General features: G+C 41.1%; 2 protein-coding genes and 1 long non-coding RNA gene across 4 annotated transcripts in view; all 3 read left to right on the top strand.

Moving 5' to 3' along the window:
* Nucleotides 1–1,396: 1,396 nt before the first annotated feature.
* pdzk1ip1 (PDZK1 interacting protein 1) lies at nt 1,397–5,672 on the top strand. 2 transcript variants are annotated; one of them, XM_085775491.1, is made up of 4 exons: nt 1,397–1,605; nt 3,969–4,099; nt 4,766–4,848; nt 5,067–5,672. In XM_085775491.1, the coding sequence occupies exons 1-4, from the start codon at nt 1,527–1,529 to the stop codon at nt 5,143–5,145; spliced, it is 372 nt and encodes a 123-aa protein (XP_085631617.1). In that variant the 5' UTR covers nt 1,397–1,526; the 3' UTR covers nt 5,146–5,672. The 2 variants fall into 2 exon arrangements, with proteins under 2 accessions (XP_085631617.1, XP_085631616.1); XM_085775490.1 differs by having other exon boundaries at nt 1,407–1,605; nt 3,969–4,095; nt 4,762–4,848.
* Nucleotides 5,673–7,369: 1,697 nt separating this feature from the next.
* The window catches only part of LOC146989336 (uncharacterized), a 28,197-nt gene continuing 11,816 nt past the window's right edge, over nt 7,370–23,750 (top strand). The window contains exon 1 of the long non-coding RNA XR_015035750.1: nt 7,370–7,480. This is a non-coding gene — a long non-coding RNA (uncharacterized LOC146989336). The remainder of the gene's footprint in view (nt 7,481–23,750) is intronic.
* On the top strand, nt 8,899–18,950 carry LOC146989337 (NACHT, LRR and PYD domains-containing protein 12-like). The gene is made up of 15 exons (XM_085775260.1): nt 8,899–8,997; nt 9,540–9,823; nt 10,381–12,175; nt 12,272–12,445; nt 13,257–13,430; nt 13,647–13,820; nt 13,962–14,005; nt 14,636–14,713; nt 14,872–14,951; nt 15,106–15,161; nt 15,423–15,637; nt 16,056–16,327; nt 16,717–16,830; nt 17,239–17,380; nt 17,733–18,950. Exons 2-15 carry the CDS (start codon nt 9,547–9,549, stop codon nt 18,380–18,382), a joined length of 4,245 nt encoding a protein of 1,414 aa, XP_085631386.1. The 5' UTR covers nt 8,899–8,997; nt 9,540–9,546; the 3' UTR covers nt 18,383–18,950.

Genomic DNA, 23,750 nt, shown 5'->3' on the forward strand with positions numbered 1-23,750 from the left:
TTAGATATACAGTTGTGTTCAAAATAATAGCAGTCCGACATCACTAGCAAGATAAATCACTGATTTTGTTAGAATTTCAACTTCTTTTTTTTTCAACTTTTTCTAGAAAAAAATACTACTGGTCAAAATTTACAAGTAAAAGTAGCTCAGTCGACATGTTACTCCAGTAAGAGTAAAAAAAGTACTTGCTTTTAAAGGTACTTGAGTATCCAAAAGTACATTTACTTTAAGTAAAGTCAGAGTCAGAGTAAATGTCTTATTGTTCACATCAATGAATGACTCTAATAGTTTGTAAATGAATGTAAGGAGCTTTTAACTCTTGTTAGTGAGAATGAACTCTTTGCTGCTCAGCTGCACTGATGTGCTGCTTTTAGGGGTTAGGGTTTCCTTCACAGACAAACACAGCTTGTGTCCAATAGGATTTTAGAAAAAGACCTGAAAGTAACCAGTACTTTTCAGCCTTCCTACTAATTAACTCCAGTAAAAGTAAAAAATATTTGTCTAGGAAATGTATTCAAGTAAGAAGAGTAATAAGTACCAAAGAAATCTAATACTCAAGTAAAGTACAAATCCTCTGGATATGTACTCAAGTAAATTTACTCCGTTACTGTCCACCACTGTGTATTAGTACTGTAAGCAGACGACAAAAATAGGATTTTGAAGAGAGTTACATTTTAAAAACTTACATGGAGACAATTAAACCTCCTGTTTTTGGGGCTCAACATTAAAGGGATAGTATCATTTTTTTAAAGTGGGGTTGTATGATCTACAAATAGCTCCTAAGTACTTTAATTGCAGTAGAAGACTCTCTGCACTCCTCCCGTTAGCAACGCCAGCCCATAATAGCCCTGCCCAGAGATTTACAACATACAGTGTTGTGAACAGACCCAAAGAAACGGCCTATTTTCACGGCCTAAAAGAGGTTTTACCTTACCTATTATAGCGAACAATGGAACTGTGTATTATTTTTCAGGTAAAACCTCTTTTAGGCCGTGAAAATAGGCCGTTTCTTTGGGTCTGTTCACAACACTGTATGTTGTAAATCTCTGGGCAGGGCTATTATGGGCTGGCGTTGCTAACGGGAGGAGTGCAGAGAGTCTTCTACTGCAATTAAAGTACTTAGGGGCTATTTGGAGATCATACAACCTCACTTTAAAAAAAATGATACTATCCCTTTAAGGTTCATTATACGTATGACAAATCAATGCAAAGCTCTTAATGTTAGTTTGATTCATCCCATGTTTGTTGAGTGAACATAGCAGAGCCATAAACTCTGGGAGTGTGTACAGATAAAAGCACTTCCTGTGAAGCCGAGTGGGAATTCTCAGCTTGAGTTAAACATTGACAGAAGCCGTGCTGATCCACCTGACACACCAACAACACCCTCAGCCACAGCTTCACTCTGCTCAGCTACAAGTTGTAAATCCACCGCTCAAGTCTCACTTTTTCTTCAGGTTTTTCTTCAATTCTTTCAGAGTTGCAGGACTTTTATTTTTTTTTCCTCGTTAAGAGTCGGAGGATCTACGATGGGAAAACGGTCTGCTGTGATTTCCTGCTTGCTGCTGCTGCTGCTGCTGGTTGTTGGAGCAGCGGACGCCCAGTCAGGTACTAAGCCGAATGACAACTGTATAAAAAGTAGTATAAAGTATAAAAACATTGTAACTCTGCTGCTCGAATAATATGTATTTAAATGAATCCTCTGAAAACATATTGGTGTATTTCAATTTACTGGCAGTCCAAAATCTAAATACCAGGAAATGTTGGCAACAATTAGGTAATGGTTGTGGTAAAAGTTGAAGGTTTCTGAAGATTGATTGATTGATTGAAATGTTTATTTTGAATATGAAAATAAAGTAATAAAAAAAGAGAATGAGACAAAACATTTAAACATGAAAAATAGAATACATATTCGAAAAGGAGTGAGAAGAAGTAAAACTTATAAACTCCCACCCCCTCTCCTTATATATGACTAGCTAAGATCTTTGTCTAAACATATCTTATGTTACTAAATCATGAATATAATGTATTTATAATTTACTTTACATTTTAATTTAATTTACGTTTACTAATAATTTACTTATACACACTAATTATGCATACATACTAATTATACATACATACATACATACATACACATGTCCACATACAGATACATACACAAACACGCGCACATACATGCAAAAGGAAAAAAAGAAAAAGCAACAAAACAACAACAAACAATCAACCAATCCTTTACATAAGGCTTTTACTTCAACTTAACATTTAATTTATTGAAATAAACAATGTCAACTTCAGTGGAAATCGAATCCCTTTGGGTTTTTGACTGTTGGGGAAAATATATACGGTTTTTCCTGGACTCTATTAATCCTTACTTTACCTGAAATCTGCAATATTAATGAGGAAAAAGAAAGAAAAAAATGTATTTTTTATATTTTTGTGTAAATTCCACAGTGGTTTGGAGGTATAAAACCACTTTAAACAAAGAAAACAATTCCTTTTGTCTTTAGAGAAAAAGCTTCTTATTTAACTTCCATTGCAATTACTATTAATAGTATAAGATGATGCAGTTTAGTTGAGGACAAACTAAGGGTTATTATTATTAGCCTAAGATGTGTTGCTGTTTATTTTATGAGCAAAACAGTTGAATTCCAGGCTACCTACCGTTTATTCTAGTAGTTCAAGAATGATTTTATTACTGCTGGTGTGTTTCAGCAGTCAATAGTTGATCTCAGGTTAGCTAATGGTTTACTACTTCAGCAGCAGTAGAGAAGTTGAGGAGCTGCTGCTGAGGTGCAGAGACCGGATTGGACGGACCATCGTCTCACTTTCATTACTTTATTAGTTTATTTGGTCGGGACAATGCATATTAATGGACAGTGAGTGCTAGAGTATACCCACAGTAAATACACCGGATTTAACACAATGTGTTAAATTTAGGGCCGGGAAAATTACAAATTAATTAATGGAATTAATTAGAGGCTTTGTAATTAATTAATCGCAATTAATCGCATATAAATATTTGACCTGAGAACAGTGAGAAGCATTTTTTTTTTCACATGGATTTTAGTACCATTGAATGACTGAATACATCAGCTTAAGCATTCAAGGTGGTACTTAACCAAGACCAACAGACTAGGGATGCAAATTATCCATTAATTCATTAATGGATATTTGATACATACAGATTAAATGGTCTTTCCTTCCAATACACTATGATGATTACTGTAGTATTTAACTAGGCTACTTAAATCACAGTAGCATAAACTGATTTGTTGAACTCAGCCTGATGTAAACATTAATAAAACTCAGTAACCAATCACACAGCAGCTCCATGTTGTCCCTGTGTGATGTTCAGGGACAGGTCAGGACAGTCTGAAGACAGAGCTCTGAGGGTGAAGTCCTGTCATAATGAGATGAGCTGCACCTGTGACAGTGACAGGTCATAGATATAGCGCCGCAGCTGAGCAATTAGCGCGATATAGCGCATTTAGCGTGCGCCCGTGTCTGTGTGTCTATGTGCAGGCAGAGATCAGAGATGGTGTTTTAAATAACCATGCTAGCGTTTCACCAGCTCTCATCTCTGCCAGTCAGCCTCTCAAACTGCCGCCTCTCTCGCGTGCGGGCGCACCGCACGTAGACACACGTGAGAAAAAAAAAAAGAAAAAAAAATCAAATTTTTTTTAAAAAGTGCGATTAAAATGCGTTAATTTTTTTAACGCGTTAATTTTTGTGTAATTAATTAATCGTAATTAACGCATTAAAGTCCCGGCCCTAATTAAATTACATCCGTCGTCCCCAAAACAATACAACAAATTAACATAAAAAGTCCATAAAAACGGAGGATAACCAGTAGATAACAGAAAAAGTAGGCTACATTTACATAGTTACAGAGGTTACACCGGGTTTGAGTGACCTCTGACCTCTGACCTCTGACCTTTGACCTTTGACCTCTTGTTTCTGTGTTTCAGATCAGAGGAAGGTCGGCGAGCGTCCGCTGCCTCAGTGGCTCACCGGCCTCATCGCTGTCGCCGGCTTCCTCTTCCTCACCTTCGTGGGCTTCCTGGTGCAGAAGGCCTGGTGTGAGGGCTCCAGTCGGTCAGTCACGATCATCCAGAGTCCAATCATTAAAACTATCCAAACTGTTATTTGACTTTAAAGGGAGAGTTCAACATTTTTGGCAAATTGACCCATTGCCATAATCCCTATAGTCATAATAACAGTAGGTTTGTTACCTTTATTTGTCGGTGCAAGCTATTTTTAGGGTTAGGGTTAATTCCAACAACTCCACAACGCTCTGGTGGACAAGTTGTGAGCTGCACATTCACCACGCTATGAGATAATAACACAACGTTACCACACAGAGTTGTTTTAGAGGGAAATTCATGCAAAACCACTGATGCACGTTGCCTTCAGGGACAGTTTTTCATCAACAGTCTCTGTATTTCCCTCTAAAACAACTCTGTGTGGTAACGTTGTGTTATTATCTCATAGCGTTGTGGAGTTATTGGATTGTGTATTTGATGAGTTTGATGAGGTGAAACCAAGAAATCCCATAATGAGCCTCCGTAGCGTAGCTCTGAGCAGCTCACGGCTCTGCTCCGCCGTTCTAAAAACAGCTTGCACCGACAATTAAAGGTAACAAACCTACTGCTATGACTATAGGGATTATATGGCAATGGGCCAATTTGACAAAATGTTGAACTATCCCTTCAAATGTTCTATAATTAAAGTTTTAATGGTGTTTTTCCCCTTCGTGTGCAGGAAGGAAACCTCTGTGGAGTCGGAGAGAGAAAATGACTTTGCCATGAAGAATGGGAACAACTACGAGAACAGACTGGACATGGTCAGGTACGACCGACAACCGAATTTTTATTTATTTTTTTTTTTTTTACAATTTAGCACTAAAATAAACTGGATATACAGTATTCATACCTTGCAAACTGTTTGCTGTTAATACGCAGCATGTAGATCTATCATTATTTTATAATTATTATCATTAATGTAACTAATATTTTAAAGTTTTAACAACAAACCTTTGTGTGTGTGTGTGTGTGTTTGCGGAGCAGGAGCAAAGAGGAGTCGGACACAAATGCTTATGACAACTTGGTGTTTGACAGCACTGACGACAGAGTTACCTCCATGTGATCTGCTACCTGGACCGAACCAATCGGCTGCATCGCCGGTGTCGCCCACGGCAACAGTGGACAGAGAGAGACCAAACACAGAAATAGACCTACACATGTACAAATCATGCTTTTATTGTTGTTACTGATTGAGTCCATTGAAGAACTTCAGATATGAATATAATGTTGAATTTCCTTGTAAATATCTCCTTCGGCTGTTTCTAGTGAGGAACAGCAAATCATTTAATGTGAAATGTGACATATGAATTATTTATCAGAAGATTTCCTGATAGATCTGAGCCTTAAATTACATCAACATAACATAACATGTACTTCAGGTTAATCCTCCTCTTTTTCAGTCTGTCATGTGATCCGAGCACTGATTAATAAGTTATCTTTTCTAACAAAGTGCAGTGTGGGCTCTCATTACTGATCAGTGAAAGAATGACCTGTTATTAATAATTAAACTGCTTTACAGTAAACAACCTTTTTCTTTTTTCTTTTTTTTACTGCACTACATTTGTTTGACAGTTTTAGTTAATGGTTACTCAATCTTTTCTGATCTCTATCGTACATTATCTACAGAAAGCAGCTTTGAAACCCGTCGCTAAAGATTAAATCTAGTGTTTCCAACAACTTCAACACACATTGTTTATAAATCTATATAGTCAGATAAATACATTGATCCGTGATAGTGTTGAATAGTTTTGCCATCAGGTCAAAAGCATTTTTTGTCAGCTTGGTGGGGTCTGTGCAAGGTCATAACTCTGGTTGATTATAGTTTATTTAAGCTGCTCAAAGAGTTTAGTGTAGGTGTAACATGGTTTATTATGCTTCAATAATGTTTAGTCATCCACACAATTATTTTTATTGTTAAAACCTGACACTCCTCATGCGTAACTTTTGATCTGTAGATTGCGTACATTTATTTCTATAGAACTATTTTATCCCACCTATCTCCTCCTTTTGGTGTTGTGCTTTGTGGCAAAGCAGCTTTTTTGTTAGATGCTGTTCAGCAGCATTTTACTGGGAATGAATGAATGAATTTTTATTTTTGTGTCATGCCACCACTGTGGCCCATCCTATATGGGATTACAAGACACATTTAATGACAAAAACAAAGACTAGACATTTTCACATTTTAATAGCCTATGTAAATATGTTCTTGTGTATTATTAATTTACAAATGAATGTACAAATCTGATAAGGATAATTAAAATTTTCTTTTTTTAAATATCATTGTCAGAATAAAGTGGATGTCTCTAATGAACGGTGGTGTGGTTTCCCATTAAGACACAACACGAGTCGAGCTAATGATTTAATGCTAAAAAATGTTCATTAGATAAACTAGTTGGTTAACCGTTTAGCAGGTAAAATCACTTAGATTGGGTTGGCTAATGGTTTAGCTTAGCAGTTAAAACGTTTTGATCAGGTTAATTAGTGGTTTAGTTTAACTGCTAAAAGATTTCGTTCCTCTTAGGGGTTATGCATAGGCTACTATACAATTACACACAAAAAAAATATATTTATTTCTACCTGACGGTGACAGACTGCCCTCCTCAGGCGGAACTTTTATTTTCTTGTGTGTCCCCGATCCTTTTGGGGGGAACTCCATGTTTTCTTATTTGTCTTATCCCGCCTAAACTCTCCCTCTTTGTCTCTGCTGTGGGAGAGGTGAGCGGGTTAGTTTAAATGTTTTATCATTTCATTGCATGTTTTGATCTATATAAATGTATTCATGTGCTGTCTATTTTCGTATGGGTTCGGTAATGTCGAGGAGGATATATTTTTTTATGAATGATTTTATGTCATCTTCGTCAGGTAGCCTAGATGTTAAATGTCCGTGTTGTAGGCTACCTGTACATTGTGTTATGCTAGTTTATGTTTTTATTATTTTAGCCTTTTAGCCTTAGTCGGAATAAAGAAGACTATGATGCTAATTGTTGGACAAGGCTAGTCTTACTAATAAACTAGTGTAGACTAATTAGTGAAATGTAAAGCTTATCAGACTGTGGTTTCAGTCTGATTAACACTGGTTATCATCTCGTACTGTGGACTTGTAGTCATCGTCATTTCAGGTAGGCTTTACCATGGATGTATTATATTAAGGCTATTACAGACCTTTTTTTTTTATTAGCCTACTTGATGTTTTGCATCTTGAACCCTGCTTGAAACCCCCTCCCCCAAGAAGAGGGGACGTTTCCTGGACTTGTTTTTCCGGTGTAACTCGGTGTGATATGATATGCGCATGAGGAGCAGGAGGATCAAGGAACAAGGTAACCTCACTATGGACTAAGCTGCTGCACATGAAGGACCGTCCATGGATCTATTATAAGAACTTATAATAGAAAAAGCAGGTGAGTTATTTCCGTGTTACTTCCCGCACGTTTCACTGTTAAAGTGGCCGAGCTGTGAGCGCGTAGAGGCGGATCAGAGATCCAGGAAGCACCGGGCTCTGGCTGGTGGACAAACACAGCCGAGGGTCATAATGCCGAACAAGTTTAATATTCCCGTGTTTTCTTTTCATTACATGTCCGGTTGGTTTAGCCTGATGTTAGGCGGAGATGGAGGATAACCTGAATAGTAGCTAAGATGTTTTTTTTTTAACACGTTTTATGGTCGTGGGAAACCGAAAAGTTGAAAACTATAAACAACATTGTCAGGAGCTCTGAGCACGGGGGAAAGTTGTTTATAAGTAAGCTGAGACACCAGCAGCTGAAGTCACTCGATAAGTTTATACACTTTAAGTTAATTCTGAAGTTGGATGATGGTGCGCACCACCACATCTGGACCGAGCTGACCATCTGGCTGGTCCTGTCACGCGACTTCTCAGAAACGCTGGACCCTTTGTCTTTGTATATTTCACTTTCTCTTTTCCTGCCTGCAGCCCGCGGACTGATCTCTCCTGTTGCAAATTTTAAGTGTTGTTGTTGTTTTAATGATGTAGGATAATATTTTACATGTTTGGTCAGATGTTTGGTCCTTGGTGGACCTTGTTGGTCTGGGATCATTTGTTTATGATAGGCCTACTAATAAAATAAACCATTAGTAGATTATTATTGTTTCTTATCCACATCCCTACAGAGACCAGATTCACATTAACAGCCTTAAGGTGGTTCTTGTATTTGTTAGGGGGAGGACAGGACTAGAGACATGTCCATACAGGCAGAGTATTGTCATGTTGAGGTATAGCCTACTCCTAACAAATACTTTTTCCATACTGTCAGTTAGGCTACTACAATGTTTTCTCAAAAGCTGTCTTCACAACAGCAGGTAGCCTACACCACCTAATAAGCATCTGTACTATTAACCAAATTTAATACATTTTACCTTAACTGAGACGGATCAATAAAAGTGCATTTTGAAAGTATTTCTGACAGTGTTTGAGGAGCAGAAGTTTCAAAACCAAATACCATCCTGAGGTTGGGTCCATCTTTGTTAAGAACCCACACTGAGAAACAGGGTGAAGGGCCCTGCCAGGGGATCTGAGGATGTAATTAATTTTATAACAAACACAATAGGCTTTATGCACAGCTCTACTACTTCCTGAACTTAAACAATTGCGCATAAAGCCTATACAGCTGCTGTGATCCAGACTGCTGTGTTGAGTTCATGGTTAGCTCATTAGAGGCCGGTTAGCTCCATCTAAAGGACACACGGTGGAGCTACACCACCTGGTATGTTTCTGACAGAGTCTGTGTGTTTGTCACAGATAAGACTGGAGGCTCTGACGTCACTCTGGTGTTTTTCAGACTTGGACTCTGAAGTTTTGAGACACCGGGACTGACGAGAGGCAATGACCAGCTTCTCTCCAGTTTACTCTACACAAGAAAGTGTAAAGTGTCTTTAAGTCGACCTGAAGAGACTTCAGCAGGTGAGAAAGGCCGTAACGTGAACTCCTGTTATCAGTTAAATAAATGTTCCTGAACTGTAAGTGTTTTCTTCAAATTCAATGACTATTTTGCCCAGAGAAGCAACAAGAAATGTTGGGATTAATTAGAGCAACTAGCCTATTATTTCTGTTGAACAGAAACATTACAGCAGTGGTGTAATTGTTGTATTTATGGATCATAAGTGCTGCGGAAATTGACATTATTTTTGTACTGCCTTAAAATTAATAGGTATCTAATTTATCTGTTTTGTGACACACAAGGCTCTGTAGTACTTTAGTTCTAACAGCAGTTCATATGTGTAGATTTTAATCCTGGGTTCAGTCACAGTAATTATCAGGATCAGAAACTCTAAACTGAACTAAAAAGAAATGGCCTTCAATTACAGTATAATGTAAAGGTACCTTCTATTTCCTGGAAGTTTGAAACTGCTCTGCCTCAACAGTGTTCATTGGTTATAATGGTATAATGTTTTGTTTGTTTTCACAATACGTTTTCTTTATTGATACATTTTGAATTTTGGCAGGGACAAGATGGGGACAGTTGGAGAGGTCCTCTTAACGACTTTGGAGGATTTGAGAAATGAAGACTTTCAAAGATTCAAGTGGTTCCTGCAGCATATAGACACGTTTGAAAACCTCCCACGCATCCGAAGGTCTCGACTGGAGAATGCGGACAGGTTGGACACAGTGGAGCTAATGGTCCAGACCTACAGTATAAATACTATCAAAGTCACAAGAACGGTTTTGGAGAAGATTGATCGATCCGATCTGGTAGCAAATCTTGATGCCACATTCTCAAAGCCCAAAGGTAAGTCACTTAAAGCTTTAAAATTAGACGTGACAAAGATATTAAGGAGTTATTAATCAAAGGAAGGATGACTTATTTAAAGTTACCCATTCATATAAAAAGATTCTTTAGTTGTAATAGATGGGTCTCAGTTCCTGCCCCTTAATTTCTTTTGCTTATTTTTCATTGTTAAAATGTGTAGATTGAAAATGAAGAGTTTCACTTGTGATCAATGTCTGCATGCCCCATCATGAACAGAGAAATTGAAAAATAGCAACAACTCCCATGCGTCATTAGATTTTGGTTGATGATTAAACCACAGCAGAAGAAGGGGTGCAACGTGATGATGTTGTTAATCAAGTACCATTAAAACCACAAACGAAGAGGAAATAGTGATGGAAAGCTGTTTATGATCAGATTAATGAAAATGATTTGAATGATTATGCAAAATGTTTGTGGCCAGCTCAAATAATTGCGATTAGGCAATTATGTCATACTTGTGACAGGCCTAGACATTACTCAATATCCATCTTAACCATGTATAATGAATTCTACTAATTCTCTCCTTATTCATTCAGAGATGCTCACTGGCTGCCAACTTAAACTCAAATCTGACCTGAGGGAGAAGTTTCAGTGTGTGTTTGAGGGGATCACTACAGCAGGACACCAAACCCTTCTGAACCAGATCTACACTGAGCTCTACATCCCAGTGGGATGGGTTGGAGAGGTCAATGATGAACATGAGGTCAGACAGATTGAAACAGCGTCCAGGAGACCAGACAGACCAGAAACAACCATCAGACCAGAAGACATCTTTAAAGCCCCACCTGGAAGAGACCGGCCAATCAGAAGAGTGATGACAAAGGGAATTTCTGGCATTGGGAAAACAGTCTTAACTCAGAAGTTCACTCTGGACTGGGCTGAAGGCAAAGCCAACCAGGACATACACTTCACATTTCCCTTTACTTTCAGAGAGCTGAATGTGCTGAAAGACAAAAAGTTCAGCTTGGTGGAACTTGTTCATCACTTCTTCTCTGAAACCAAAGAAGCAGGAATCTGGGCATTTGATCAGTTTGAGGTCATCTTCATCTTTGACGGCCTGGACGAATGTCGACTTCCTCTGGACTTCCACAACTTTGAGATCCTGCGTGATGTGACAGAGTCCACCTCAGTGGACTTGCTGCTGACCAACCTCATCAGAGGGACACTGCTTCCTTCTGCTCGCCTCTGGATAACCACACGACCTGCAGCGGCCAATCAGATCCCTCCTGAGTGTTTTGACATGGTGACAGAGGTCAGAGGGTTCACTGACCCACAGAAGGAGGAGTACTTCAGGAAGAGGTTCAGAGATGAGCAGCAGGCCAGAAGGATCATCTCCCACATCAAGACCTCACAAAGCCTCCACATCATGTGCTACATCCCAGTCTTCTGCTGGATCACTGCTACAGTTCTGGAGAAGCTGTTGAAGACCAGAGAGGGAGGAGAGCTGCCCAAGACCCTGACTGAGATGTACATCCACTTCCTGGTGGTTCAGGCCAAAGTGAAGAAGGTCAAGTATGATGGAGGAGCTGAGACAGATCCACACTGGAGTACAGAGGACAGGAAGATGATCAAGTCTCTGGGAAAACTGGCTTTTGAGCAGCTGCAGAAAGGAAACTTGATCTTCTATGAATCAGACCTGACAGAGTGTGGAATCGATATCACAGCAGCCTCAGTGTACTCAGGAGTGTTTACACAGATTTTTAGAGAGGAGAGAGGCCAGTACCAGGACAAGGTGTTCTGCTTCGTCCATCTGAGTGTTCAGGAGTTTCTGGCTGCTCTTCATGTCCATCTGACCTTCTCCAGCTCTGGAGTCAACCTGCTGTCAGAAAAACAGTCAAAATCCATTTGGACTAAATTGACCAGAAGGACTCCAACACCTTTCTACCACAGAGCTGTAGACATGGCCTTACAGAGTACAAATGGACACCTGGACTTGTTCCTTCGCTTTCTGCTGGGTCTTTCACTGGAGACCAATCAGTCTCTCCTACAAGGTCTGATCACAAAGATGGGCAGCAACTCAGACACCAGCCACAAAACAGTCCAGTACATCAAAAAGAAGATTGAAGAGACTCCCTCTGCAGAGAAAAGCATCAACCTGTTCCACTGTCTGAATGAAATGAATGATTGTTCTCTGGTGGAGGAGATCCACCAGTCCTTGAGATCAGGACGCCTCTCCACAGATAAACTGTCTCCTGCTCAATGGTCGGCTCTGGTCTTCATCTTACTGTCATCAGAAGTAGATCTGGACGTGTTTGACCTGAAGAAATACTCTCCTTCAGAGGAGGCTCTTCTGAGGCTGCTGCCAGTGGTCAAAGCCTCCAGTAACGCTCTGTAAGTGCTTACAGATCCATATATATGATCACTGATTTTTCTCTTTTGGTCCACCCATTTTTATATCTGTTTTTTTTCCTGCTAATTCCTCTTCAGACTGAGCAGCTGTAACCTCTCACAGAGAAGCTGTGAAGCTCTGGCCTCAGTCCTCAGCTCCCAGTCCTCTAGTCTGAGACACCTGGACCTGAGTAACAACAACCTGCAGGACTCAGGAGTGCAGCTGCTGTCTGGTGGACTGGAGAGTCCACACTGTGGACTGGAAGGTCTCAGGTCAGTCTTTAGCTGTTTTGGATTTATGACATTGACCAATAATTTGCATAACATATTCACTGCCACTAGATTTCTCACAGGGCTGCTGGCCCTGTGAGAAATCTACTACTCAACAAATACGGTACATCAGTGGCTGTTGCCAAATCCCCCCTTTCTTGTTGTTCTCAGCCACAATCAGTAGAGAAAGATTTTACATGGCAAAGCTGGCATTACACCAACTAGTGATAGCTACTTTTGCCAAGCAGATTCACAAGATAAGGAAACAGCAAAATAGTTTACATAATCTGCATAATAACCATGCACATCCACATGTAGCAAGTGTTTTTCTGGCTTTACACATGGAGGAGAGGAAATGACCTGCTCAGTCCAGCTTTCGTTAAAGCCTGACCAATACTTGCTCCACAGGTGGACTGGGAAATAAATTAATACTTGGACTGATCCACTGGTACTGTTCACAGCAGACTGAATCAATGAAGTACAAATAAATAAAGAGGTTAGGGGCTGATTGAACATAGACTCACATGCTCTAATCTACACAGTGCATACCAAAACAAAGAACCAGAGAAGATACATTAAGGAGGTGTGGCTGATCAGAGGAGTTTTTAAAATATTTTTTTAACCAGGTAACTCATTAAGAACAAATTGGTAATTACAATGGCGACCTGGGGATGGAGGCAACTTATTCATTGTATCTTTACATGGAAAATATCTGTTTGCAGCTGTATTCTTGTTTAAAACACTGACAATTTGAAATAGCCTATTTGTAAAATGTTGAGTATTTGAATATTTTTCTTTTTTAATTCCTCTTCAGACTGAGTGGCTGTAAACTCTCAGAGAGAAGCTGTGAAGCTCTGGCCTCACTCTTCAGCTCCCAGTTCTCTTTCCTGAGAGAGCTGGACCTGAGCAACAACAACCTGCAGGACTCAGGAGTGAAACTATTGTCTATAGGACTGGGGAGTCCACACTGCAGACTGGAAGGTCTCAGGTCAGAATTCATCTCTTTTTTAACAGTCAAGTTAAATATTAAGGCTTTTCATTTCATTTCATTGTTTAGTGAGGTAATAATGTTGAACTAAGAGGTGATTTTTGACATGAAATGTTTAAATACGTCACTACTGTGATGTAGCATTCACTTAATCAAGTCAACAAGGATGACAAGCATTTACACTGTCAGTGAGGTGGTGTTTATGTGTGTGTTCAGTCTGTCAGGCTGTCAAGTCACAGAGGAATGCTGTGCTTCTCTGGCCTCAGCTCTGAGCTCCAACCCCTCCCACCTGCGAGAGCTGGACCTGAGCTACAATCATATAGGAGACTCAGGAGTGAAGCTGTTGTCCCGTGGACTGGAGGATCCAGACTGGAGACTGGACACTCTCAGGTATATTCAGACAACAAGAACTCAGCCTCTGGAAGTCTATCTCCTTTCTTGTCTTTCATTTTACTCTCTCCATCCGTCATCTAGAAATACGTCTTATTGTTCTTTACACTGACTTTAGAACTTTTGTGTTCATCTCTTCAGGGTTGGGGCACAGAAAGTGATTAAAGCTTCCAGAGACAAAACCTGTGAGTACGGACACATCTGTTCAACAATCTGCTTTCAATACAATCTGTCTGAGCATGTGCTCATTTCCTCACCAAAGTATTTACACATCAGATTTAGTGTGACCTCCTGAAAACATCTTTATAGTTTATTAAAGAACCTTCGGCCGTGTTTGGCATGAGGATATCTGGATCCTTAAAGTCTAGGCAGGTTCTGCATTTGAAGGGCGGAATTTATGCTTGAGCTGCCAGCACAGGGTTACCACATGGTCAAATGGATTTTGAAGAAGATAGACTGTCAAGATGTTTTCAAATACTGAAATGTTGCCCTTCTTATGATGCCACTAAAGATTGAACCATGTAACTCGTGTTTAATGATGAAGAACTTGTGCTGGTTAAAGCTCAAATGCTTGTTGTTAATTCCTAACTCAGACTAGACAGTACTGACACAATTTTAAAATATTGTTGAGGGTGTGATCGCTGAATGAATCAAAAAGTACAATATATTTTATTACATTTTACTTTATTGTTTCACAAAGACAGATTGTTGGTAGATTGGTCTGATATTTACTCATGTTTACAATGAAACTTTATAAATTAAAACAAAATATGAATTTTAACCCAATGACTTTCATGCTTCAAAAACATTCTCAGTGAGTTTGCAGCCTCCTGCTGTGGAAGGTGAGGAGGGCTCAGAGGGTTCATCATCATCACTGAATGAAGCTGCAGCTGGTGAGTTTCACTGAATAAAGACAGATACCATTTTCCTGTACATTACAGTCTGAGTTGACACAGTAGCAGATATTTGTACCAGCTGCTCAGGTTGACTCAGACCTGAGGACGAGTAAACACTGATTTCTGACACCTGTTGTGTCTTGTCCTCCCATCAGGTGGCGCCGATGACAAACAGGAGACAAACACAGTGGAGACAAACCCAGAGTTGTCTGAGGACAACTCAAAGCTGATGAAGGTGAGAGATGAACCAGTGTACCAATATTTCATGGGAATAAATGGGAATTGAGATTTTTTTTAAAACAAAGGGTAGTTTTTGCCATCACCTTTATGTTATGTGTGGCATCATCTCTGACCTTTCATCACTGAATACATGTTCTTTCCAATCACAGACTTCATCATCGTTTATGCCTGTGCTGCGAAATGAATCTACACAAATCTCATACAGGTAATCTTATAATAAAATTATAGAGACTGTTGGTATATTGTTGTCCTGCTCCCTGATTATATGTCTGTCACAACTCTGTGGTCATACAGGATGGTTGAAAACACCTTGATCTATTGAAGAATAGAGAAAAACAAAGTTGCAGACATCCCTCTGCCGGGTTACAGTCTATGACTGGACTGGACAGTACTTCTGCCCTCTGTATTCTCCGATGTAAGAGTGTAACAGGTTTGTGGTGGTAATTCAGTCCCCTATGCTCTACAGCTACAGGTGTCCTGGTCCAGGTGGGTTCCGGTGTACATCGACCGAACTTGTGTTTGTCATGGCGAAGGAGGCGGAGCTCCTCTACAGACCTGTCCAGTGGAACAATTCTCTGCTCGGATCATATAGAATGATACCTGCGGGGCCACTGTTTGAAATCCAGTGTCCACAGGATGCCATCTGCCAGCTCCACATCCCACACCATGAAACAGAGGAAGGTGAGACATGATTGTGGTTTGTCTAAGCAGTGATAAATCTCCATGGTCCTGTTAGTTCCCCCTATAGGCTGCAGTCTCACACCCTGCCACTTGTTGATAGTGATGTAGATGTTTGAACTCAAAGGCCACAGTCTGGACAGATTTTAACTGTCAAACAGGAGAAGCTGTTGGGCTTTAGGAGAATTTGATTTCCTCAGTGCCTCTTGGTCCCTTTGGTATCTCGTTGTGGGATTGGGGGCTAATGATCCTGCTGGAGCTTGAAGGTCCACAAGAGTGATCATATGCACTGTCGTAGATCAAATATTGAGGTTTTATCGCTGCAAAATTTAGATTTTGATTTCCTTACAGATGTGCAGAACTTCTACTAGCTATAGAAAGTCATCATGCTCAGATGTTGAATGTGTGTGTATTTTCACAGCTCTGCTCTCTGAAAACCTGCTGACTGTCGTTCACTTTACTGATGTTGGACAGAACATCCTTATGCCGCTGAAGATCACCAGCAGTCACGTCATCGTTGAAGTCTCTAATCTCTCCCAGTGTGGCGTAGTCCGGCTTGTGGAGGTTTTAAAACGTTTTTTGAAAAATATGAACGCAATTAACAGCCAAATCTTGCTGTTCCTCAGTCCACCAAAGGCAAAAACACAGAACCTCAACATGCTTCTCCTGCCAAGCAACACCCCCCTGGAAGAGGTAAAGACTCATGCAGTGTTGCAGCTCTCCAAAGAGCAGCCAGTCACCTGATGAAATGGTATTTTCTACAGTGTTTTTTGTGGTTTTATTGCTGAAGCTCAATGAAACCCAGGTTACCTCACTAAAGTTGAGGACACAGTCGTTGCCAATTTAGAAAAGACTAGTGCTGACTGGTGAAGACTAGGCCCGACTGTGAATCGTTGGTATAATTGAGGGAAAGAATTGTGTAGTCTGTCCCCAGCTTAAGATGGACACGACATTACAGCTCAGTATATCCCGGACCCTCACACAGCCAACTAACCTGAGGATGCTGGAAGAATTATGTATGAAAGAGAAAGTCTGTGATATTGAAGATAAACCATGTTGACAATGTTTTTTATTCTCTCAAGGTGACCATAAAACAACAGAATTGTACGTACATATCAGTGCCCTCCCAGTGTGAACTCATCGAAGACAGATATTACTCTGTCCGCTGTCCAGAGGCCCTTCAAATACAGCCTAAGGTAAGTATTTCTGAAGTTATAGTTATTTTTTAAATGAAATGTTGCAATGCAATGTGCTGATAGGATGATAGGAAAGCTTATTTTAGTTTACTCTGGATACTGTTGAAACACTGACTACGGGCAGCTGTGGCTCAAGGGGTAGAGTGGGTTGTCCACTAACTGGAAGGTCGGTGGTTGTCGAAGTGTCCTTGGGCAAGACACTGAACCCACACTTGTCCCCAATGTGTCCATTGGGTGTATGAATGTGTGTGAATGGTTAGATTCTCACGCTGTGCCTAGCACTGCATGAATGTGTGTGTGAAAGGGTGAATGTGACCTACAGTGTAAAACGCTATGAGTGGCCTGAGAGACTAGAAAAGGCCTATATAAGTGCAAGTCCATTTACCATTTACTGCTGCTGCTTTTCAGAGAGCAAAGTTTTACCGGGATGCTGGATCAAATTACTACCCGTTGTTTGAGATCCGCCTGCCGACAGGCACAGAACAAGCGACTATCACGGTTCTAGATGAAACGGATTCAGACGTCTGGAGTCACGAAGTCGACCTGACTGGTACAGTCCTCATGTCTACCTGTCCACTATATCATTATACTATAAAGGGTGTACAACAACCCATTGGTGAGGTAATTGATCACTAATGACTGTTGGTCAGTGTCGCTGATCTGACAGATGTGGAAACCAGAGTATATGTGTATATGTGTTTGTACACACAAAGTAGTTTTGCACTACTTTGCACTATAAATGTACATTTCTATATAGTGCTGCCATGTGGAGCTGCTAAAAACTGATCTTCACAGTGAATGTTGGTGACAATGTTGACCGTGACAATATATGATTTTATTCTATTCTACACACTCACCCTCAGACAAATGTGTCAACACCTACTTTTTTGATCAATTTACAGGTCTTCCTCCGGCATGGAATCCAACTTGCCCAACAGGGACTCCAAGCCTCCCAGCTGCCACTCAGAGTGTCCAACCGTGGACTCCATCTGTCCTGGCATGGCCTCCTCATATCCAACCATGGACTCCGAGTCTCCCAGCAGGGACTCAGAGTGTCCAACCGTGGACTCAGAGTGCCCCAGCAGAGACTCAGAGTGTCCAACCGTGGACTCAGAGTGTCCAACCGTGGACTCAGAGTGCCCCAGCAGGGACTCAGAGTGTCCAACCGTGGACTCAGAGTGCCCCAGCAGGGACTCAGAGTGTCCAAACGTGGACTCAGAGTGTCCCAGCAGGGACTCAGAGTGTCCAACCGTGGACTCAGAGTGCCCCAGCAGGAACTCAGAGCGACCAATCAGATCAGAAGCTGAGATCTATTAGGACAGAGTTCATAAAAAGAGTGAGTGATCCTGTTCTAAAATCACTGCTGGACGAACTCCTCCAGTTGAAGGTGTTGGCTCAGAGAGAATACGACTCTCTTCAGAAAGAGAGCGACAAGGAAGACAAAGCTGCAAAGCTGCTGAGAATGGTGCTCGACAAAGAAGAAAGTGCAGCTCTGATCAAAGCTCTCTGTAAGGAGGACGAGTGTCTGGCAACAAAGCTGAAGCTGATGTGAAGCAGAAATGGTGCATACAGTATGTCCAACATTACCATATACAGTATTTAATTCTAAACTTTTAAGAACATATGGTCAGATGTATTTGGACAGTGTCATCAATTTGTAATCAGACCATTGACTGACATGGCTGGACATTGCCTGTGCCTTTTTTTATATTAAGAAGCAGATATAAAACGTCCGGGAATTTTCTGTGTGCGGTCCAGAGATGTGTTGCTGCAACTGAAGGAAGCCTCCATAGTGCTTTCAGTCTGGGATCAATAATCTACCTCATTCTGTGCCATCAGGAAATAAACTCTAACACTTGACTGACAAAGCATTTTCAATTGCTGGGAACCTCAACCACTGAACAAATCTACTGCCACTAAGTATGAAAAACTGTTCTTGTTGTATGGAAGATCAATGACAGAGGAGTGAATCTTCTCCGTATGGAGCTGGACTCTGTACCTGTGTGAGATATGTGGATCTGGAGAGACTGAGATTAATATGATGTGTCCAAAGTGAAGCAACTTGCTTCTTCTATTTTGCACCATTTATATCTATATTTGTATTTTTTTATTAAAAAACATGAACTGAATAAAACTGTCAATTGTTATTTGGATTTTTTTTTAAATTGTATTTCTTGTTCTTTAGTTTGTAAGTAGTGTAAGTAGGCCATAAAGAAAAAATACAGCTAGTTGATAAAGTATAGTGACAGTAATAGTATAAAAACTTCCATAGTGTTGTCAGCCATAAAATGTCAATGGGGTAAATTTCCTCAACATACATCACTGTGTTCTTATATATATACTGTATCTTTTCTATTGATCTTCAGGGCCACCGTAGGAAATGATGAATACATGAGTCCAAATAAAAAGCAGCTGCAGCTGGTTTTAATGTTTCTGTTGTGATCCAGACACTTTAGAAGTGCACAACAAGAGCAACAAAAAACAAACAAAAAAAACATTGTTAAATTCAGGAACAAAAATAAATTACAGTTCATCTGTTCTGACATCTACAAATAAAGAATCAATAAAGATTAAGACAATTATGACACAAAAAGCATAAACATTAAGAATCTTGCACTTGATTGATATGTGTAAAGGAACAAACTGTTCTCCCTTCATGGTTGAGACTGACTGATGCTCAGCAGCTCAGTGTCTCCATGTTGTTAACACGAGATGGAAGCAACAGGCCGACGGCGTGATGCAGAAGAAGCTATTTGGAAAAATATTCTGAATTCTATTTAATAAACTACACATTATGAAGTATTAGCCAATCACACCTAACTCATTTATGAAGCATTAGACAGTCATTTATAAACACAGTAACTACATGCCTCTGGATTAATAAAATAATGTATTTTTCACATTTTCATAAATAATGGATTTACATACCGGTTACTTAGGAGATGTCAGTGGTTCGTAAAATAATTTGTAAAGTGTCAGTAAACGTTGAAAAAACCGTTTAGATCAACGTTGATGCTGCACTTTAACATGAACTAATGGTCAGTGAGTGAGTTCTTAGATGTTTTATTATGGATGAGCTCATTAATCCAGAGTTAAACATTTGGAACTGTTTTTATAAATTAGTAGGCTATCAATGTAGGAAGAATGCTTTATATATGCTATAAGTATCTATTGTGTAGTGATTATAGAGTATTTTTGCCAATAAATTCATCAAAATTGTATTTTATTTTATTTATATTTAAAATAACTTCAGTTTGACTCATTAATTTTGAAGCAATATGACGAATAATGGATTGACTGTCAGGATTTCTGTTCCATGATTTAGCAGGAGGAGTTGGTGGATTTTGTGGGCGAACATGTAGTGGGTCTGAATAGCCACATATAGTTTATTACTTTAACAGACACCCCCTCTTTTTCATTTTAATATTTGAACCTTTATTTGAAACTTTATAAACTCAGTTTTGCAGAAAGCATTACCACTTTGCGCCAGTAGATGGTGCTTTAACACCAGTGGGTCCAGCAAATAGTTTCTGCTCTGCTTTGCTCTGCGCATGTGCAGAGAATAAACCTGCTGAGCAGCAGTAGCATGAGCTAACAGCTCTCGTGTCCTGTGTTTGGATCCACAGGTATGTAAAATGTATTAATTGTACAGTTTTGTTCAGTTAAACTATGTAACAACATAAGGCGAAGCCGTGAAGGGAAGCTAAGCATAGTAGGATGTTGAAATATGTACTTTATCGTCGTTGTTTACTATCGGGCGTTCATGTCCGCAAAAGGTCGGGTAAACCTGAATGAGTGTATATGTGTGTGTGTGAGCAGTTCCGACCATAAACGTTGCCTGCTAGAGTTATTGTTTATTAATATTTTTCTGAGAGTAATTTGTACGGTATTTACAGTGTTGTGTATGTATAAACCTGCTGAGCAGCAGTAGCATGAGCTAACAGCTCTCGTGTCCTGTGTTTGGATCCACAGATAAACTGTTAGCACCGTAACTCAGCCGCACAGTGCCCGCCGCCTGAGTGGCTCATGCTGCCGGTCCAGAGACCCCTAGCTCTGGCGCCGGTAACATTTGGGGGCTCGTCCGGGATGAGTTAGCATTCCTGCCAGTGAAGTGAGTGTCGCGACGACGTGAAACGGTGCCCAAAGCTTCAGGGAAGGCTGCTGCAGTCCAGAGCGTCATCCAGAGAGCGGAAGTCACCAGAGTAACGCCACAATGGCCACTGTCACCCCACGGCGGATGCTGATCTTCAAGATCCAGAAGAGTCTTTCATATTTGAATGCAGAACAGCTTCGTGCAATCGTGAGTTCAATAGACGATGGCAGCATAACTCACCACATTAAAGACTTGAGCGAACCAGAACTGTATGACCTGATTGTGGACTACCTCAGGAGTGAGAAATTAAGTGCTATGGAAGATGAGGGCATGGCTCAACTCCTTATCCTAAATGACTTGCTGAGTGACCTGCTGGCCACAGACCTGGGTGAAAGTGAAGCTAGCCGGACTGCGCAGGAGACAGGACAGCCAGGGGAGGATCCATCACCCCACGAGGAGCAGCTATCCACTTCACCTCATTCTGAGTATCACGACACAGTCACACAATCCACAACAACCACACACAGCCACAACATTCCCACACAGCCATTACAGATGAACACAGACATTCATCCCCTTTTACCTCCACCACTGGACAAAGACACACACACTACCAGCCCCTCACACAACAGAGACATTCATACACGTCCAGCATCTTCAGGAGGAGGTGGTGGACTGCCGGCGAGGAACTGTGGCACTTCCGCTGTCACCGGGGCTTTCGTCGCGGGGGTTGGTGGTTCTCCCCGTGGTGGAGTGGGCCTGTCGTCCAGCATGGGAGACCAGGTATTGAGGGTGAATGACTTTGCAGCTCTGCTCCCACGCAGAGAATTTAAGCTACATGGTGGACAAATCTCAGATGTTGGGTCAGACATGTCTTATGGTAACCTTTGTAAACAAATTGAAGATGGTATACAGGAAGGGTTCACCGAGTCTGAGGTAATACGCACTGTAATGAAAATCTTAAAACCTGGTGCATTCAGAGAAATGTTAACAAACAAAAGTGATTTAACTGTTGATGAGCTAAAGCGGTTTCTCCGTGCACATATCAGGGACAAAAGCAGCACTGAACTTTTTCAAGAGTTAAGTAATGCTAAACAACAAGACAAAGAGGGTCCTCAGCAATTTCTGTACAGAATGATGGGTTTAAAGCAGCGTGTTTTGTTTGAGTCACAACAGCCTGGTACAGAGTTTAGCTATGACAGAAAGCTTGTTCAGGTACCTTTCTCCACACTCTGTATCAAGGTCTGAATGAAAAAAATAACCATGTTCGTTATGATCTCAAACCTCTTCTCACAGACTTGCAGGTTAGTGATGACTTTCTTTTGGACCAAATCACCAAGTCCACCAGTGAGGAGACAGAGAGACTCAGACGCCTTGGCACAGTAGCTAAAAACCGACCAGTGACTGTGAGCCCAGCTCAGCTTGACTGTAGTGACTCAACTAAGCAGACTAGAGTTGACACTGAGTTACAGGCTAACCGTGCCGCTATTAAAGAACTGACTGCACAGGTGTCCTCCCTGACCAAACAACTGGCTCAAGTGGTGAGGCCTGCTGACACTACCACCCCTGTGAACACACACTCAGCCACAGCCCAGCCACTGCCACCAACACCTGAAGCCCGTGGCAGATGCAGCAACTGTGTTCAGCAGGGCAAGATGAGTTGCCCTCACTGCTTCGTATGTGGCCAAGCTGGACATCGGGCGGTCGGCTGTCTTCAAAGGAGGACATCGGGAAACGGGATGAGGTCACTGGAGAGGGGCAGCCAGTGACCGTGACAGCTAAGGAATCAGCCCAACCCAGCCACTCTAAAACAGCCAGTCCTGTAACAATAAAAACACAATGTCAACCACCAACAAAGAAACGCTTAGCACAGCTCATAGGAAAGCGATGTATGGTCTCATGTGCTATTAATGGTGTCCCTCTTCAGATGTTGCTCGACTCAGGGGCTCAAGTGACGATGGTGGGGAAAGGCTGGATGGAAGAAGCACTCCCCCATGTCCAAATCCAGCCACTTGAATCCCTCCCTCTCGATGAGCCGCTGGTGATTTCTGCAGCAAATGGCACAGATGTTCCCTTTGATGGATGGGCAGAGGTTGAACTCCAAATCGGTAACAAACACTGTGGACATGTCACCATTCAAGTGCCAATGCTAATCAGCCAGAACTGTCTCAACTGTCCTCTCTTAGGCAGCAATGTTTTAGTTGAGATAATCAAAGAACAGAGAAGTGAGGTTGATATTTCTGCTTTATTAAAAGAAACACTAAGCATAAATGACAGTGCTGTAGAAGCCCTTGTTTCTGTTTGCCAGATGTTGACCCCAGGTGAGACAGCTGTGGAGTGCAGTGTGAGAACAGGGAAGATGGGTCTCACTATTCCCGCAGGGCAGATTTGTGAGGTGAGATGCAGAGTCAGAGAATGGCCAGGGGTGGGGTTACGCTCTTTCAACCCAACTTTGTGAGTAACTGTCCTGAGGGGTTGGATTTGTTTCAGGCCTTAGTTGACGTTCCAAGTGGGTCCTCAAAAATTGTTAAGATACCTGTTCAAAACCCCACTAAGCACGACATCTACCTCCCTAAGAGAACAGTTTTAGGAACATTAGAGGAGGCTACTGAAATTAAACCAGTTAACTGTTTTCCAGGTGGGTTAGAGCCCATGTCCCCTAGCACAATTAATACATCCTCAGCTCAGGTTAGCACAGACAAACAAAGAGGAACAAGTGAGAAAAATGAGACAGAGGACACAACAAGACAGAGATGGCACCCACCTGTTGATGTGTCGCACCTGGAGAGACATGAACAAAACATTGTCAGAGACATGTTGTATGAGG

The sequence above is a fragment of the Trachurus japonicus genome, chromosome 4 (assembly GCF_045865225.1).
Source record: "Trachurus japonicus isolate A0001 chromosome 4, Traja_1.0".
NCBI classification, from domain to species: domain Eukaryota; kingdom Metazoa; phylum Chordata; class Actinopteri; order Carangiformes; family Carangidae; genus Trachurus; species Trachurus japonicus.

What these genes read in the sequence shown, in the direction of transcription:
- pdzk1ip1 (XM_085775491.1), top strand. Translation starts at nt 1,527, where the DNA reads ATGGGAAAACGGTCTGCTGTGATTTCCTGCTTGCTGCTGCTGCTGCTG. An exon ending in AGCAGCGGACGCCCAGTCAG is followed by an intron (nt 1,606 to 3,968) that starts GTACTAAGCCGA and finishes TCTGTGTTTCAG; the next exon opens with ATCAGAGGAAGGTCGGCGAG. An exon ending in AACAGACTGGACATGGTCAG is followed by an intron (nt 4,849 to 5,066) that starts GTACGACCGACA and finishes TTTGCGGAGCAG; the next exon opens with GAGCAAAGAGGAGTCGGACA.
- LOC146989337 (XM_085775260.1), top strand. Translation starts at nt 9,547, where the DNA reads ATGGGGACAGTTGGAGAGGTCCTCTTAACGACTTTGGAGGATTTGAGA. An exon ending in TGTGGACTGGAAGGTCTCAG is followed by an intron (nt 12,446 to 13,256) that starts GTCAGTCTTTAG and finishes ATTCCTCTTCAG; the next exon opens with ACTGAGTGGCTGTAAACTCT. An exon ending in CCCTTCAAATACAGCCTAAG is followed by an intron (nt 16,831 to 17,238) that starts GTAAGTATTTCT and finishes GCTGCTTTTCAG; the next exon opens with AGAGCAAAGTTTTACCGGGA.